Genomic DNA, 19,607 nt, shown 5'->3' with positions numbered 1-19,607 from the left:
GTCACATACATATTACATGACAGTATCCAGCAATGATTAATGCAGTAGTACACATAGTGATAATACTGTGGACAAAAATTCATTTTTCCATCCAATTTTCATCTCTTTTGGTAGAGTGAATACCTTATATGAGCTGCTACCATCCAAAATTTCAGACAGTGCTTGGTTTGTCTTATTTACGTCATTCCTAATTTTAATTAATTGTGATTTTTTTAATCTTTTAACAGTTGTTTTAGCTGTAAAGTTAATGGCATATATGTATGAAACACTGGAGTACTTTGTTTAATGAGATCCTGGTAATCTGGGTTGCTAAGAGTAACAGTTTCATTTTCAAAAACATTGGAGATATTATTGTATGCCTAATAACCATTGCTTAACACAGCAATTTTGATTTGTGACCATCTCATCCAAGATGATCATCGTAGAATTCCTTGTGATTAGTTACTGCATAATATTATTCCTTTTCATCATAAGCCACACATTCTCTAAAAGATTTCCATTTGATTAGTAGCACTGGGCAGGATACCACTGTTGCATTGCCCTTGGAACCTTTCCAGCTGGTCACATGTCAAGGAGGAGAAGAATTAGGAAATACAGGCAATATATCTGCTTATTTCTTGTATAGGATTTTTCACATGTTGCAGTATATTATTGATTTCCTCCTCCCACACTCTCCATTCACAAATCAGTATCATTTAATGATCATGGGTAACCGTATCACATGAACTTTTTAATGCTCTGCTTTCCAAAGCAGATAAGCAGTTATTCCCTGAGTAAAGGAAATGAAAATGATTGTTATGTTCTTCTTAATTCAACTTGATATTTGGCAACAATTTCTGAGCAATGTACTTAGAACTTGAACTCCTACTTTACTAAATAGAGGGAAGCCAGTGGAATATGTGATCTTTTATGCTTACTATTTATGCTTTATTTTACAAGAACACATTTGATTGATTGATGCATTCCTTTTCATGAAGAGTAAGAAACTCTTCCAAAAAGCTGAATTCCATTTTCTTACACCATTTTATTAAAATGGCATGTGTATTCTAACTGATATCAGTGTATGTATTGAGTGCTAAAGCAAATGAAAAATGTATATATTACCATGGAGAAAGAAGGGAGAGTGCTGTTTTGGAAGCCAGAAAAGTGTATATCTCTTCCCTTGCCTTGATTGTTATTAATTTTAAACTTACTTCAATTTTGCAGGCAATAAAAAGGCAATAAAACTGCTTTTTATTTGCAAATTATCCAGTTCAAGCACTCTGTTTTTCAACCAAGCATTTTACTCACCTCCTATTCAAAATTGGCTGAACCACTTTTTACTGAAATATAATTTAAAAAACTCAAAACATGATATTTAGACCGAGACCAAGCCTGAAAAATTTCACTCTGTGAAAGAAAAGTCATAAAGTAACTGAAAAATTAGAATTTCTGTGCTTTTTGCAACATTAAGGTGGTCTCTGCTGCTCCGCTATCATATACAGAATCATAGAATATCAGGGTTGGAAGGGAACTCAGGAGGTCATCTAGTCCAACCCCTGCCCAAAGCAGGAGCAATCCCCAATTTTTTCCCCAGATCCCTAAATGGCTCCCTCAAGGATTGAACTCTCAAGCCTGGGTTTAGCAGGCTAATGCTCAAACCATTGAGCTATTCCCCCCCCCCCAATATTATATAATTAATATAATTAATTGATATTATATAAACAAGGTCAAAGACGATTATATTACTCCAAGCACAGGTTTAATTTAGAACCATACAATTCATTGTATTCCATCAGAAGATGACCATTTCAAAAGTGGTGTATACAAATATACACTTGTTTCTGTTTAGTTAGATGAAAACCCCATTTTGGACCTGATCTCATTGTTTAAGAAAAAATCAGGGCTTAGATTTGTGCGAATGAAAAACGTAGGTTTTTTTTTTGGTCCTTTTAGCAAGTCCTTACCCTGCTCTTATCTGTTTGTCAGAGAGCATTGGAAGCTCTAGGAGGTGGCAAGCAGCATGTAACCTGGCTCAGATACAGTGCACTCAAGTCCAATACCTGTAGCTGATAGTGAATGGCGCATGTGTAAGGTTTTTTTTTCCTTTATACCGCATTATGCATTTGGGCCCAAGGTCTGTTAATTCAGTTATTCCTGAGAATTGTATCCCTAAATGGTGGGAGTCAAACAACAACAGGAGTCAAACCATGTCAAGCATTATAGGCAGAGAATGTAGTTAAGAGGGCCTGACACTTCACCATTATAAGACGATGTGTTGAGATGCTTATAACTTTGCCAAATTTTAACTGGGCTGAAATTTCCCATGCTGGGTGTCTGCTTCAGGCTGAATTTTTTGGGAAAATTTTCAGCAAAAAAATAGCACCACAGCTACGGAGAATGAGACTTTTTTCTGTCATATTGAAAACTCTTTCTGTCTTTTTGTTGAGAAATTCTAATACCGCCATGCTTTGGAACATGGCCTTAACATTTGGCATGGAAGGGTGGGCTTTGTGTCAGGATTGTGCTATTTGTTGGTCTTGTGAAAAAAATGCCCAAATTTGGACAAGTTATAAGCTTTTGCAGGAAAAAAAAAATCTCAGTTTGCACATGCTCAGTAGAGACTTTTGAGAATTTGGTAGCTAAATTCACCAGAGATTCTGTTTGCACAGAACACGCTCCAACCCACAAGTGCAAAGACTTAACAGGATTTTCTCTGAAATTGCTGCTACTGGCAGCCAGGATCTGCTCTGGCACGGAGCAGAGGAACTGAAACTAGGAAGACTGGCTGTGTGTGTGTTCTCAGCTTCTTCCATTGCTGGTGTCCAGGCAACATGGAGGAGAAAAAAGAAAAAGCATGACTGGAATGTAGAGGTGACAAGAACCAGAGTGGGGGGTGAGGGGTGTAGGGAGTAGATTAGGGTCCGAGAGACTGATACTAACTAGCTGAGAAGCCCGAGAGGAGACTGGTACTGCGACTGGGAGCTGGGATGAGGGGAAGTCTGGGACTCAGACAGCCCAGAGCAGGCGACTGGGACTGGGGATGAGATGCCACAGGTGGGAATGGAGAGAAACAGGGACAGGCAGCAGGGGCCACGGGCAGAAAGGGGCCAAATTAAGGTTGCACAAGTAGCCTTAATTCTGATATTTCCTAACTTCTGAATGATCAACTTTGTAGCTTTAACATTACTTTAACATAGTTTTTGTATGTAAGAATGGTTAGCAAATCTCTCTTCCTCAGAACTTGTCAAGAAAGGCTGCCATCAAAGAGTCCTGGAGTAGGGGGCCTGGGTAGCTGTATCCACCAATTCCACGGCACACTGAGAAGGATTAGTAGGCTCTGTGACAGATGAATTTCTGCCCGCTGCTCATCAATGACATTTCTTCCTTTGACAACTCTGATCTCCCCCTGTAACCACAGGCTTCTCAACTTTTCCTGAGCAGCACTGGTGGGAGCAGCAGTGCCAAAACAGATTCCTGGTTTGAAGGTGACGTAATAGTTGGACTCCCAAATAGCTGTAGGATAGCTGGTTTGGGATTGGAGCATGTGGCTTATTTTACTTTTGCCAATACCTCCCTGGATGGATTCACTTTCCACCCACATAACCCCCCTTTCCCTCGAACGTTGATGAAGCAGGTGAGCAAGTGTGGAGCAATGCAGTACAAAATATGAAGAGGACACAGCTCCACTGGGTAGCTGACTCGCTCACAGGAAATGTCAAGTGAATGGTTAGCCTCTGACAACAGTCCTGTGCATTTTAATAGAGGTTCTGGCCCTGTGTATAATGCAATTAATTCTAAACTAAATATCGACAGGGCTTTTCCTCAAGTTCTGTATCATCTTTAAGATTATTTTTGAATTCAAGAATTCTTCTTTTCTGCAAATTTATATTCCCAGCAAAGCCTCTATTAAGAGACACCCCCTTACAAAGTAACTTATTTCTGAACATGCAATTCACAGTTTAATATAGGAATAATATAATCCCCAACATTCTCCTTACCTGACCCCAGATTTACAAACAATATCTGCATCATAAGGGTATTACTATTGACCCTTGATATACAATTGTTCATCTGTCCAAAAATATATCCCCTTTCCCAGAAACAAATTACGGTTCCAGGAAGGTACATGAAGCTTAAAAATTTCCAGAACGTTGCAATTAAAAGACAGCAAAAATAAAAGTTATTTTTCCCTCTTATCTTTTCTGAGTGCTAAAAAGGTTGATTTTTTTGATATAATATGTTTAATGTTGGAGAGAGACCAAAACTAATGTACTGCATCTCATTTATATTTTTTAAAAAATCATATAATAGTCCACTTGGTTTAGGAGTTGTTATAACACTCACTATTAGAATGAACAGGGATGATGCCTTTATAGGAACTTATCCTCTTATTCCACAGGACAGGGCCAGGTTTTGATCTTGGTTGCACTCTGAACTGATTCTAGTGTAACTGAGATCAGTTAATCTCCTAATCAGGGGGAATGTTTCCCAAGATCAAAGATTTTGGCCTTAAGAAGTGCATTACAATAATGGAGAGACAAGGTGGGTGAGGTAATATCTCTTACTGGACCAACTTCTGTGGGTGAGAGAGACAGCTTTAGAGAGAGCTCTCTGTCAGGTCTGTATAGCTCTGTTGTCTCTCTCACCCACAGAAGTTGGTCCAGTAAAAGATATTATCTCACCCACCTTGTGTCTCTAATATCCTGGGACTGACGTGGCTACAGCTACACTGCATACATTACAATAATGCTCATTTTAACATTTATTTCATGTAGTAGTTTTTAATTATTACCTGACTGCAAATTGACATCAAACAAAAAGTGCAAAAGGAGAATCTAAAGATTTATAAAGGAATTCACAGATGCCATTTCTACAACTGGGTGATTAACTAGTGTTTGCTGTGTAAGTCTGAGGTTGAGAATTTCCTGGGATTGAGGGAAAATAGCTTTTCCATTAGAATGTGCGGCTCTTCTGTTTTATTCTTTACTTTCTTTAAGAACCTCTCCACTGTCTCCGCGCACCTCTTCTGCAATGAGCGATAAATACCTTCTGCAACATGAAATTGCAATAGAGCAGGCTGGAGAACTGTGATGAGCCACAGTTAGGTTCCCACAGGATAATGAAAATCTATCTGTCTTGATGGTTGTGTGTTATATTCTTACTTATGGTGGGCCATATTCTGTTTTGAGTTGCATCCTGCACAATCCCCCTTTGATGGCAATGAGTTGCATGGGGTGTAAGAGAGCACAGAATGTGATCATTTTAGAGCTAAGAGAAACGTATTTGTATATATATGCAGTTACAAGCAATAATATATACTTAATACTGAAATGTGTAAAAGTAAAATAAAATGTATTACTTAAGTGATGTTGCACTGGCGTAATAGGGCAGAACAGGATCCTAAATGCAACTCATATATATTTCTTTTAGCATGAAAGTGGTCAAATTCTGTGTAAACTTAAATATATCCCTATATTTAAATTGCCTAATTATTTTAACACCTATGAGAATAATTTACAGCCTTTTCTGCTGTGAGGTATGGATGGATGCTAATGATAGTAAAACAGCACAGAAAAAAGTCCAGAAGGTGGGAGTGGAAGCAATGGGGTATGTTGCACGCCTACCGGTGGAAGCTCCTCAGTAGCCAGTTTACTCTGGATGTGCTTTCCCAGCATGCTGTCTCTCAGACCCCGTGGAGATATTGCCAGAAAACGAGACATGGTGATATTAAAAGCATTGTTGCTCTTTTTTGACCCAAGAGACAAGGCAAACTTTGGGGTTCTGGGGATGTTCCAGTTGAGAGCAGAAATTGTTGATAGGTATTTCTTTGATGCAGTGTTGTTTCTTTACAAAGAACATACAAAGTCCTTTCTCTAAATGCATAGGGAATCAAATAGCTTCTTTTGCTTACGGCACCAAGAACACTCTTTTCAGCCTGCACCCCTGACCTGAAAACCTCTCTTCAGATATCTTGGAGGGTCAGACGCTATGTTTTCAGCTGCTCCTTCTTTTGTCTGTCTCTTTGCTTGTCAGTCTGTCTAGGTCTTCTGTGAATTCTCAATTCTTCAAGTGTTTGCTCACGTCCATTCTATTGTAGGTGTGTGTGCTCGCCACATGCACCGATACCAGAAGTTTTTTCCTCAGCAGTATTCATAGGGGACCAGCTCTGGCAATCTCTGGAGTGGTGCCTGTATGGTGCGATATAAGGGGTGCTCAAGATGCAGCTCGCCAGTGGCTTGGTGCAGGCCCATGCAGGTGCACCCATCCCTGACTGACCTAGCTGCTCTCCGAGTGCATGGCACCACTCCAGGGACACAAGCCAATAGTCCTGAGAGCCTCATTACTAGTCACTGGAGCGCTGGTAGGGGTCGCCGCTCCCCGCCTCAATGGCTTACTCGTTCCCGCTCCGCTTGATGGCCTGGTATTGCTCAAGAAGTGTGAAGCGTCGATCACTGGGCCACCGTCACAGATCCGCTGAACGCCGTCGGTCTCTGGGAGTTCGGCTCTGGGACTCGTCACCCTCGGACAGATCTCCGTCGCAGCACTGGGATTGGCACCGTCCTGGTCTCCCAGATGTGATTCCTTCTCTTTGGACTCCAGTACTGAACAGGAGTCCATACCAGCGGTCCAGGGCCCGCTACAGGGCAGTCTACAGGTGGCACCGCACATTGCATCGTGGCCCCGGGGCCAGTGGGGGTTTCCGCAGCCCTCAGGTTGGCATCAGGGCCTCAGATAAACCATCAGCCATGGTTTTCCACCCGCCCCCTGATGCAGAGGGCTCTGGGGGAAAAACCCTCAGCTCCACCCAGCTCCCATGGAGGAACCAGCTGAGCAACCTTCAGAGGCAGCAGATCCTCTAGTGCCAGCTTCCACCACATCCTTTCCTGACGAGGCAATTACAGGGCCCCCCATCCAGTCCTGCAGGATGATGCTAAGGCCCATCAGGAGCTTCTAAGAAGAGTCGCCTCAAACTTAGGACTTCATGCTGAGGAGCTGGAGGAACCCTCGGATTCCCTATTTGATGTCCTTAGCTCGGTGGCTCCAGCCAGGGTGGCATTGTCCTTACACAAGGGGGTGGGAAAGATCACAAAGTCCCTGGGGAAGACCCCCTCATCGCTGCCCCCTATTTCAAAAAGGGCAGAACGCAAGTACTATGTGCCCACTGAAGGTCATGAGTACCTTTATACATGCACCCTGCCCCAAGTTCCCTGGTGGTCTCCGCCATTAATGAACGGAAAAGGCAAGGCCAGCCAGGCACCACCCTGAAAGACTCGAAGAGGCTTGATTTGTTTGGAAGAAAGATTTATTTGTCCTCGAGCCTCCAGCTGCAGGTGGCCAACCACCAGGCCCTGCTTGGCCGCTACGATTTTAATATGTGTCAGTCCATGGCCACATTGCTGCCTGAGGATCCTAAGGAGGAGTTCCACGTGATCCTTGAAGAGGACAAGGCGGTAGCCAGAGCATCCCTCCAGGCGGACTCAGACATGGCAGACTCTGCGGCCAGAATCATGGCCTCAGCTATTTCGATGAGGAGGGCATCCTGGCTGCAGTCGTCGTGCCATTAATATATGTCCAGCAGTCCACACAGGACCTCCCATTCGATGGCCAAGTTCTGTTTGTCGAACAAACAGAAACAAAACTGCATGGACTCAAGGACTCCCAGGTGACGCTGAAGACCCTGGGACTCTATGCCCCAGGCGCGGCCAGAAAGTGGTTCAAGCCACAACAGGCCCAGGGCTCTGGGAGCCAACCCAGGTCAGAAAGGGCAGGGGTTACAGACACCAGCAAGGTCACCAGCCAGCATTCTTTGCCCAGTTGAGCTCTACTCGCAACCAACAGGGTGGCAAGCAGACATTTTGAGGGTGTGCCCGAGGGCGACCTGTCAGCCTGTATCCCAGATCCTGCTTCCCTGTGCTTTTCCAACTCCCTGTCTCCTTTCCTGCCTGCATAGGCCTCTATAACTTTGGACCATTGGGTCCTCAGCATGGTGGTGCAGGGTTATACCCTCTCACTTCCCTTCCCCATCCCTCTTCAGGGACCCTTCTTAAAGTAACTACTCGCTCAGAGGTTCAGGGCCTTCTGCAAATGGGGGCTGTGGAGGAAGTCCCTCAGGAATACAGGGGCAAGGGATTCTACTCCCAGTACTTTCTAATCCCCAAAGCCAAGGGGGTGGAGTTTCTAAGACCTATTCTGGACCTGCAAGACCTCAACAAATATCTCAAGAAGTTGAAGTTCCGCATGGTCTCCCTGGCCTCCATCATTCCCTCCCTGGATCCAGGAGACTGGTATGATTCCCACGACGTGAAAGTTGCGTACTTTCATGTATCAATATTCCAGGGACGCAGATGATTCCTGTGCTTCATGGTGGGTCCCACTCACTACCAGTTCGGGGTGCTCCCATTCATCCTGGCTACAGCAAGGTATCCAGGTTTACCCGTACCTCAATGACTAGCTCAACAAGGTCTGCTCCAGGTCTCAAGTCATCTTGGCATCTCAGTGCTGCAGTTCACATGCCATGCTCTGGGCCTGTTGATAAAAAGTTAAAATCAACGTTAGTCTCAGTACAAAGGATAGAATTCATCGGAGCAGTCCTCAAATCCACAAGTGCCAGAGCATTTCTGCCGCAGGACAGATTCAAGACAATAGCGTGTCTCATTGCCAGCGTCTCTACATATCCCCTCATCACAGCCTGGGTCTGTCTCAGAGTGCTGGGCCACATGGCAGCATGGACTTATGTTGTCCGCCATGTGAGGCTCAGGCTGCAATCCCTCCAACAATGGCTGTCAACAGTCTACAACCCGTCCAGAGACCATCTGGACAAGGTCATCATGATTCCACCTAAGGTACTTGCATCCCTGAGGTGGTGGACCAATCCGAGGGTGGACCTGGAAGGAGTTCTGTTCGAGAGTCACCAACCCTCGGTATCTTTGATATTGGATGCCTCCGACCGACCCTTGGCTGGGGAGCGCATCTCGGCATGTTGTGGACCCGAGGGATGTGGTCCTCAGTGGAGCTGACATTGCACATAGAAGTCAGGGAGCTCAGGACAGTTCACTTAGCCTGCGGAGTCTTCCTGCCACACATTTCCGATAAAAGTATACAGATACTCCTGGACAACACAGCTTCAATGTTTTACAGCAACAGGCAAGGGGGAGCTCGCTTGTCAGCCCTCTGCCAGGAAGTGCTCTGTTTGTGAGACTTTTGCATCCAGTATGGCATCCACTTGGAGGCATCGCACCTCCCCGGCATCCGGAATGCCCTGGCGGATCACCTCAGCAGGTCCTTCCTCTCTCCCCATGAGTGGTCCCTCCACCCAGAGGTCGTCCAGTTGCTCTTCCGAAGGTGGGGGGTTCCCTGAGTGGACCTGTTTGCCACCAGGCAGAACAGGAAGTGCCAGTACTTCTGCTCTCTCCAGTGCCTAGACAGGGACTCCCTCTCTGATGCCTTCCTTCTGTTGTGAGAGGGGGATCTGATGTACCCATTCCCGCCGATTCCACTGGTCAGCAGGGTCTTAGCAAAAGTCAAAAGAGACAAGACAAGAGTCATCATGTTCACCCCGGCATAGTCTCACCAGCACTGGTTCGGCACACTCATGAACCTAGCCATGGTGCCCCCATGGCCACTGCCCAGCTGTCCGGATTTCCTCTTGCAAGACCATGGGCAGCACCTGCTCCTGAACCTACCCTCCCTCCACTGCACAGCTTGGTTGCTGAGAGGTTGAACCCGGAGGAAAGGGCCTGCTCCAGCCAGGTACAGCAGGACCTCTTTGAAAGCAGAAAGCCCTCCACCAGAGCCATCTACGTGGCAAAGTGGAAGCTGTTCTCCTGCTGGGCAGAGGAGCATGGCATCTCCCTGGCACAGTCATCTGTGCAGGCCATCCTCAATTACCTGCTCCACCTTAAGCAACAAGGCCTTGTGCTTTCTGCCATCAAGGTGCATTTGACATGTCAGCTTTCCACCAACAGGTCCAGGGCAAACAGTTGTTTTCACATGACATGTCCATCTAGTTCTTGAAGGGACTAGAGTGGCTCTTCCCACCAGTCCGGAACCCAATTCCGCAATGGGACCTCAACCTCATCCTCTCGATGCTCATGGGGCCTCCCTGGCCTCCTGCTCCCTTTCACATCTGTCATGGAAAGCAGCTTTCCTTGTAGCCATTACCAAAATTAAAGCCCATCACCCAGCAGGCCAGAGTGACCCTGGATTCAGCCAAGCTGTGTTGCAATCGACACGTTCATGAACTCCTACCTGCCTCCGGTGGCACTGCTTGAGGGTCATATACAATGGAATGGACATGAGCAAGCACCCGAAGAAAAGACAGTTACCTATTTCATAACTGGTGTTCTTCGAGATGTGTTGCTCATGTCCATTCTGTGACCCGCCCTCCTTCCCCACTGTTGGAGTTTCCCACAAAAAGGAACTGAGGATGCGGAGAGCTGCCGGCGCCCGTTATACCGCGCCATATGGACGCCACTCCAGAGGGCACCAGAGCCACTCCCCTACGGATACCGCTGAGGGAAAAACTTCCGGCACAGGTGCATGTGGTGAGCACACACACCTACAATGGAATAGACATGAGCAACACATCTCGAAGAACACCAGTTACGAAACTGGTAATTCTCTTTTTTTATGTGCTCTGCTCTCACGCACACCCCGAGTCAGAACAATACCCATTTCAACATTCTGTCCATGTGGTGCTAGTTTCTGGACAGACTGTATTAGGCCTTGTTTTAAGTGTGGCCCCGTAAGTGTTTCTTGGGTGAAGGGCACATTCAGTTTGAATGAGATTTTAACTCAACCCATAACAAGGTTTCACCCAACTTAGAAAAGTATTATTAACCCTCACTTCATCTTGTCCCCTCTTTGTGTAAGGAGTAAAGGTGCAAGAATATTAGGGTGGCTAATGAGTTGTGCTGTCACATTGAGGGAGGCAGGGAAGGGGCAACCAGACAAACATAGGAGGGTCTGAGATTGAAGGGCTTTGGAGCTTCCTTTGAGCTCCCATTGGAGTAAATCAGAGTTATAGGTGCTCAGCACCGCTGAACATCAGGCCCTGTGTGAATACAACTGGAGTAACAAAAATTACTTGATTATTCTGAGAATTTGGGCCTCAGTGACTCATCCACATTCACACACACGTTCTGTGGCAACCCAGTTCCTGAGCCCTTCTCATGTATCTCAACCACAAGATCTTCCTCCTGAGGACAGTTGTGAAAAACATGTTGTGATGGGTTCCCCCCGGGTGCCATCTGGAACTGGGGTAACACTGAGTCTCCCCTGACCCACCAGCCTGGGCTCCCTTTACACTGTACTGCTGTGACCAGCCTGCCAAGCCCTCTCCCAGGCTCCAGTGACCAGCCTGCCAAGCCCTCTCACAGGCTCCAGCCTGCACTTCACCAGCACACAGAGAGGTAGGTACATACCCAGCTGCAGTTACATACAGATGCTGTGATTAGCTCTTCATGGGGTGGCACAGTTAGGGCACTTCCCAGTTCCTAAGGCACTTACTCACTCCTCTCTGGAGTGTAAACCCAAAATTATACCATCTTGCACTGCCCAGAGAAGTGTACAGCGTAAACACATGAAATTCGCCCCCTCCCTCAATGTGGAGAGGAAATATAGAATCATAGAATATCAGGGTTGGAAGCGACCTCAAGAGGTCATCTTGTCCAACCCCCTGCTCAAAGCAGGACCAAACCCCAATTAAATCATTCCAGCCAGGACTTTGTTAAGCCTGACCTTAAAAACTTCTAAGGAAGGAGATTCCACCACCTCCCTAGGTAACGCATTCCAGTGTTTCACCACCCTCCTAGTGAAAAAGTTTTTCCTGATATCCAACCTAAATCTCTGCCACTGCAACTTGAGACCATTACTCCTTGTCCTGTAATCCGCTACCACTGAGAATAGTCTAGCTCCATCGTCTTTGGAACCCTCTTTCAGGTAGTTAAAAGCAGCTATCAAATCCCCTCTCATTCTTCTCTTCTGTAGACTAAACAATCCCAGTTCCCTCAGCCTCTCCTCATAACTCATGTGTTCCAGTCCCCTAATCATTTTTGTTTCCACTCCGCTGGACTCTTTCCAATTTTTCCACATCCTTCTTGTAGTGTGGGGCCCAAAACTGGACACAGTACTCCAGATGAGGCCTCACCAATGTCGAACAGAGGGGAACGATCACGTCCCTCGATCTGCTGGTAATGCCCCTACTTATACATCCCAAAATGCCATTGGCCTTCTTGGCAACAAAGGCACGCTGTTGACTCATATCTAGCTTCTCGTCCACTGTAACCCTTAGGTCCTTTTCTGCAGAACTGCTACCTAGCCATTCGGTCCCTAGTCTGTAGCGGTGCATTGGATTCTTCCGTCCTAAGTGCAGGACTCTGCACTTGTCCTTGTTGAACCTCATCAGATTTCTTTTGGCCCAATCCTCCAATGTGTCTAGGTCCCTCTGTATCCTATCCCTACCCTCCAGCATATCTACCACTCCTCCCAGTTTAGTGTCATCTGCAAACTTGCTGAGGGTGCAATCCACACCATCCTCCAGATCATTTATGAAGATATTGAACAAAACCGGCCCCAGGACCGACCCTTGGGGCACTCCACTTGATACCGGCTGCCAACTAGACATGGAGCCATTGATCACTACCTGTTGAGCCCGACAGTCTAGCCAACTTTCGACTCACGTTATAGTGCATTCATCCAGCCCATTCTTCTTTAACTTGCTGGCAAGAATACTGTGGGAGACAGTGTCAAAAGCTTTGCTAAAGTCAAGGAACAGCACGTCCACTGCTTTCCCTTCATCCACAGAAAGCCTTCTGCCCCGAGTTATGATTTCCACAAGCAAAAACAAGTTTATTAACTACAAAAGGTAGATTTTAAGTGATTATAAGAGATAGCAAACAGATCAAAGCAGATAACCTAGCAAAGAAACAAAACATGCCAACTAAGCTTAATATACTACATAGGAGGGATATGAATACCCAATTATCACCCTAAATGATGAGGCAAGCAGGCTTCAGGCTCCTAAGGGGCAAGCTGCACTAACTTACAGCTTGGAATCCCCAGGTGTTGCATTCACAAAATCCCTTTAGCGTGGTTCCAGCACTTCCCCCCAGTTCAGTTTTTGTTCCTTAGGTGTTTTCAAGAGTCTCTCTGGATGGGAAGTCAGTGGAGAGCCCCAATAATGTCACTCCCCTGCCTTATATAGCTTTTGTATATGGTGGGAACCCTTGGTTTCAAAGCTTTGTTCTCACGCCAATCAGTGGAAAAATACTGGTATCCCAAGATGGAGTCCAGCACCCGGTGACCTGATCACATGTGCCTGTAGCATCATAGCAGCCATGAGTCAGAGGCTGTTTGTAGCATCCTCAGACCACCCCCCCCCCACTCCGGTGGGAGATAAACTTCTTCTAAGGCCTATTGTTTTCCCTAATGGCCCTTTAATCTGAATGGGCCCTTCCCAGCCAGCCATCTGGACTGAGTGCATTCTGCCTAGTGAGCATTCCCCAGGTGTAAACACATTTGTAATACGGATATATAGTCAATATTCCTAACTTCAGATACAGAAATGATACATGCATACAAATAGGATAATCATATTCAGTAAACTACAACGTTTCCAATGGTATCTCACATGACCGGTCTTGCATGAAGTACATCAGAATTATGCCATAATCATATCATAATAATATCTCTGTGAAGAATACAGGGTGCAGTGTCACATGTGTCCATTTGTGTTGTGCTCCCAATGTATCTGAGAGAGTCACTGTATGGCAAGCATGAGTAAAACCAGTCTGCCTGTAAGGTGACTGACTGCCCCAGTGAGACTACAATGTCACTCTGATATGAAAAGAGAGAGATGGTCAGGTTCATACATTAATAGGCTCTTAAGAGCTCACAGATGTTTTCTCTTTCAGTTTGATTTTTAGCGTTTTTAAATTGTTTAAAGAATAATATGAAGAATGAGAAGTACATTATTACTATTGCATTAAGCAACAGGTTTTTTTTAAAATGAGGCATTGAAATGCATAATTACTGTAGTTGAGTGGTCTTGTTGAGTGAACATCTTTTGTTGCTTTTTAATGTTACATATAAATGACACTGGAAAACAGCTATTGTTGGTCAACAAACTATTTTTTTTATGCTTGGCTGTAAAGCTTTTAAAAAGTCATTTGGGTGCATCATCAAACATCTGTACATGATAACTTTTGTGCCTCTCCCCTTTCCAAAGTTGTAAACATTTCCCCCCCTCCCCCTCGTAGCTGATTCTACTTACAGCTCTCTGAATTGACTTCTGTTTGGCCTATTAATTTGTAATGGTGTACTTCAGGTCTTTGTTACTGTAAATAACACTCAAATGAGTATCTTGAGAGCAGATCTCAGATTGTACTGAAGGAAAACTGCTCTCCACTGTGAGCTCTGTTTTCAAAATCCTGTGCTGATGTCTCTGCAAGTTTGTGTTTGAAAGATTTGCTTTAAGATTATTTAGAATTTACTGGGGAGGACTTCTTTTTTATTTTTTTGGATGGAGTACCAAATTATCAGCTTGTATTTACGGCTGTTTCTGGCATCACGGATAAATATAACAGGGCCTGACTGTCCATTGGACCTTGTGTCATCATTTACACCATTGCAAAGTGGGTATAAAATGTTACTGATCTGAAATTCTGCATTTACTCACAGAGTTAGCAGTATTTTACACCCACTTTACATAGATATTTAAATGACTGTACAAGGTACAAGGCAGTGGAGAATCCAGCCCAATATACAGAGGCCCAGTCCTGGTGTCCTTACTTGAACTACCATGAACTTCAAAGCTAATTTTGCCTGAGTAAGGTCAGTAGTATCAAAAAGACACCCTCCAATTTCTGAACCGCTATTGGCTATTGAATGTGAATTTACTGGTGATCAGAGGACGTTCAAATCAGATCCTTAATGTTATTCCCAAATACCAAATGCTTTATTTCAGATGAAACTCTAGGTACCAAATAGCTGCACATTAGAGACCTGATTCTAACCCAAGTTACAGTAGTAACATCATTAGAGTTGACTGAGTTATGCTGACTTAAACCCAGCATCAGTGAAATCAGATTCAGGTTCAGTATCTATTTACTCGTATCTCTGCATAAATAATTCCTGATTTGATCCTTATTCTGTCATCCTTACTCATGTAGAGTAGTTGCTTGTACTGAGTAGTCCACTGAAATCAGTGCAACTAATTTGTGTAGTAAATTGCTGCTTGTCCTGCACAAGAGTGATAGACTTGAGCCCTCTATGAAAGTATTCTTCTGTTGTTGTATGTGTTCTGATACCCACTTCTCTTTTCTTTCAAAAACAGATCCTGAAAACTTTAAAACTAAAATGAGAACTACAGTGTCTGTTCGAGAAGGTCAAGGAGTTGTGCTGCTTTGCAGACCACCACCTCATTCTGGAGGTAAGAAATGTTTGCAGCTATGTTGTTTGCTGCCATAGTTAAATGATGCCAGGTTGAGCCCCTACACTAAAGTAAAGATCTTAGAGTAAACAACCAGAATTCCCCTGCAGTAGAAGTTCCATATATAAATATGCCACTTGAAATGCCTATTCCACAAAAAATTTAGGACTAGTCCATGTAAGGACTCTACATGCTAGTAGATGATTCCCCCCAACCATGTTTATCTTATTAGTGCCAGGTGAACAAGCATTTGATAACCTTGAAGGACCTGAATGAACATCTGAGAACATACACGCTAGTAGATACTGGGAGACATTTTTAATATACCTGTCAGCAATAATTTCCATTCTTTATAACTTGTCTTAGATGCCTGCGATTTTAAAAATCCTTCTGTGAGCTAGATGTGCTTGGTCAATTATGATTATTATTTTCTGATTATTGTTTGATATGTATTTATGTTGTAGTGGACATTAACCAAGTTAGGGCTCCTACCTGCTAGGCACTTCACAGACATACAGGAAATGCCAGTTCATGTCCCAGAGAGCTTATGAGCCAAATCATGACCATTGTTGGAACTACTAGGAAAGCAATAGATAATAAGACAAATATCATAATACCAATATATGCATCCATAGTACACCCATGCCTTGAATACTGTGTTCAGTTCTGGTTGCCCCATCTCTAAAAAGATACATTAGAATTGGAGAAGGTGTGGAGAAGGGCGACAAAAATGATTCGTGGTATGGAACAGGAAAGGTTAAAAAGACTGGGACTGTTCAGCTTAGAAAAGAGAAGACCAACGGGGAATATGATAGAGGTCTGTAAAATCATGACTGGTGGGGAGAAAGCTAATAGGGAAGTGTTGTTTACCCCTTCACATAACACAAGAACCAGGGGTCACCTGATGAAATGAATAGGCAGGAGGTTTAAAACAAACAAAAGGAAGGGCACGCAGTCAACTTGTGGAACTTGTTGCCATGGGATGTTGTGAAGGCCAAAAATATAATTGGGTTCAAAAATAATTAGATAAGTTCATAGAGGACAGGTCCATCAATGACTATTAGCCAAGATGGTCAGGGATGCAACCCTATGCTGCAGGTGTCCCTAAGTCTGCAACTGCCAGAAGCTGTGATTGGATGACAGGGGATGGATCACTCGAAATTGCCCTGGTCTGTTCATTCTCTTTGAAGCATCTGGTATTGTCCTCTTTCGGGAGACAGGATACTGGGGTAAATGGACCACTGATCTGACCCAGTATGGCTGTTCTTACAGGAGTCCATTCCAAGAAGATATTTATTGACTTAACCAGCTATGCCAGTAATGTCCTCTTTCCTGCTCTGCACATCTTGGTAGCTAGGTGTCAAGCCCCCTTGCTCTTCACCCTCTTCACTTCTGGGAAGGAGATTCTGCTCCTCCTTTTCTCCCACACTTCCACCTTGCCAAACATACATATCCTTGCTCCCCTCCAGCTATTGGATAGAAAGGTCACTTGGCTTTTGACTGCTGGAAAGGAAGGGACTGTTTAACTTCTCTTCTCTCTCCCTTTCTTTCTGCTAGCTTGAGGGTCTGTATGTGTCAACTCCTGTTCTCTGTCCTAGCTTGGGGTGTGTGAGGGGGTGGGTGGATAAACCCCATCATGACAGTGGGGGTACTTGTTAGTTGGGTTCCACGGCTTTGCCTTACCCACTCACACACGTGTCATGCACCTTTGTCTCTCTTCTCACCTTTGAGGCCTGCAGTTGCTCTCATGCTTGGCACTGACAGGCCCAGTTGATTCTCTGCCAAAACACTGAGTACGTAACATTTACTGCAGATGTAAGTATTATTTCTCACTGGAAGTAACACATGCTCGATGCAAAAATAACACATGAATCAGATTTACTTGGATGGGGCCAGTCATGAGGATCAGGTTTAGCCAGACACGAAATTTTGAAATAAAATGGCCTAGTGTCTCCCACTTCTGTTCAGTATTATTTAAATGGTTGCCTGTCAGACAATCAACACCTGCGACACCGACTGGCAGATGACACCCATCTCATAAGAAGTAAAATGTGCACTCTTGCTACAGGGAAGTCCACAGCCTCAAACATTGTTTATATACCTTTTTCTGCTCCTGAACTACCCTCTCATAACACAAGAGAAGACTTGGCTGCCTTTTGATTATGTTCTTTGGAAACTTAGAGCAACTATTAAGTTGGCAGCCTTTCCTGGTGATCCTACAAGCAGCACTGGGCCTATTAATTAGCTGAAAGCAGTAGTGTAAAACTCTAACTTTCAGATTTAATGCAAATTTATTTGTGGGCACACTATTTAGTGGAAGAGTCACTCACCTCTTATTAGAACAAGATTAGTTCCTTTCAGTGATCCCAAGGGCACTGCTAACAAAACTCAAATAGTAATTGTTTACCTGGTTGCCTTTCCAGCCTTGCCTGTAGACCTGAAACATGTCACTCCATTGAGAGGTGGATGGGAGGGTGCACAGAGAAATTAATTAAAATTCCAGTCTGAGTCACTCTGTATTGGAATTTCAGAATATAGAATCTAGTACATTTCATTCTGTTTTGAACAAATTGAGAGAGAAAGGACCCCCATGTATGAACTGGATGTAGAGGAGAGAAAAGAAAAATCACAGAAAACTGAGGCTGAGGGGTGGAAGGAAGGGAAAGGAGGATTTACCGGGATTTTGAAGTATGCTCTAACCTCCAGCTAATTTCTTGGAGTTCAGTGGCTCTGATTCTACAGTAATTCTGATCATTGATTGATAACCCTTATGGTTAATTTCTGCCTTCTGGGCATCATTGCTGAAGCCTGTGTAGTTACATAGCTGTAATTACCCGAAAGAGCAGGTTTGGTCTTAGTTTTGCTAGAATGTATCTATTTTCATGACAGATAAAATAATAAATCTGACTCTGTCTAGGGAGGAGAAACTGTAATGTGGTGATGCTCAACCAGAGCTAAAACAAATATTCTGATGGACCATGCAAACATAGACATGAAAACAAAGTTCCATTAGAGGCAAAAGGCTATGTGCATTTTATAATTCATGCTGTATTTTAAAATGTCTTTGACTAATTGGCTTTGGGCCTCCCTAAGATTCTGAAAGAAACTAGTTTTGTTTGCTTGTTTGTTTTAATTATTGATGTGCAATCACATTTTGGAAGTACTGCAATGTTAAATATTGGATGCTATTTCCCAGGCAAGGTGAATATAAACGAGACACGGGCGAATGGCTGGCATTGGTAATGCAGCGATTTAGATACTATTGCTCTGTGTTTGACAGGGCCAAGCAAATGCAGCCTTAAAGGGGCCATTTTACATCTGGCTGAGCTTGTTAAATTTTTCTGTCTTTGACATGATGTATACTCTAAACTCCTGTTCATTCCTCCCACCCATTTTCCCCTTTCTTGTTGCTGAGGAGATGGCGCATTCTCCCATCTCTCTGTAGAAATAGACGAATGAAAACGTATTCCTGCAGATAGACCAGTGCTTTTATTGCTGATGTCAGTCATTCAACAAGGCCATGTGTATTGGCTTCCAGTATTTTACAGCACTGTGGAACTTAAGGAATGTGAAAGTCTGAGGTGCCAAACAGAAGGTGATAAAAAACCAGATGATTTTGCTAAGAATCGCTGTCCAAAATGACGCGTAGAAAAAGTGAGAATTCCTGTCATCATTCACAGATGGGATGTGACTTGCATCCAAACTATAAATGTTATTCACCAAAATGGAGGGAAAGACAGCTGAGGTGCCAGTGAGATACCCCAATGGAATCAGGAGTGGCTCTTGACATCCATTTAGGATTCCCAGGCTTGTGAAGAACTGACCACTATCTAAAGTTGTTGGGGGTATGAGAACAAAGCGGAACAGCCATAGGAATAGGACCAGGGTCTCTTTTGAATGGGCTGAATCTAAGCTCCAGACCACAAACAAACCTGAACATTGGGATGGTCAAGATCTGGATCTGAGTTTTGCATCTCCAGCAAATCTATGTTACATGTCTCTGTGAAGCCGGGTTAATGTATTGCACTCCAGTAACCATTATTTTTTGTGTGATATAGTTGTGCCAAGATAAATGAATTTTAAAAATAAATATTGTTAAATTCACAGCCAAAGTTAATAAGGTTTTACCAATTGATCTAATACACACACATCCAAAAAAGCTATAGAGTAGAAAGAAGCACACGAGCATGAACAG

The 19,607-nt window shown here is 44.1% G+C and overlaps 1 protein-coding gene across 2 annotated transcripts in view; it reads left to right on the top strand.

Moving 5' to 3' along the window:
* The window catches only part of CNTN3 (contactin 3), a 259,535-nt gene that overhangs the window by 118,890 nt on the left and 121,038 nt on the right, over positions 1-19,607 (top strand). For both annotated transcript variants that reach the window (XM_084635126.1, XM_084635127.1), the window contains one exon: positions 15,317-15,412. In XM_084635126.1, the coding sequence (XP_084491252.1) occupies positions 15,317-15,412 (96 nt within the window). The remainder of the gene's footprint in view (positions 1-15,316; positions 15,413-19,607) is intronic.

The sequence above is a fragment of the Lepidochelys olivacea genome (genome assembly GCF_965140295.1).
Source record: "Lepidochelys olivacea isolate rLepOli2 genome assembly, chromosome: 7".
NCBI classification, from domain to species: Eukaryota; Metazoa; Chordata; order Testudines; family Cheloniidae; genus Lepidochelys; species Lepidochelys olivacea.
Note: the sequence above shows the minus strand (reverse complement) of the source record. Positions and strands in the feature narration are given on the sequence as shown.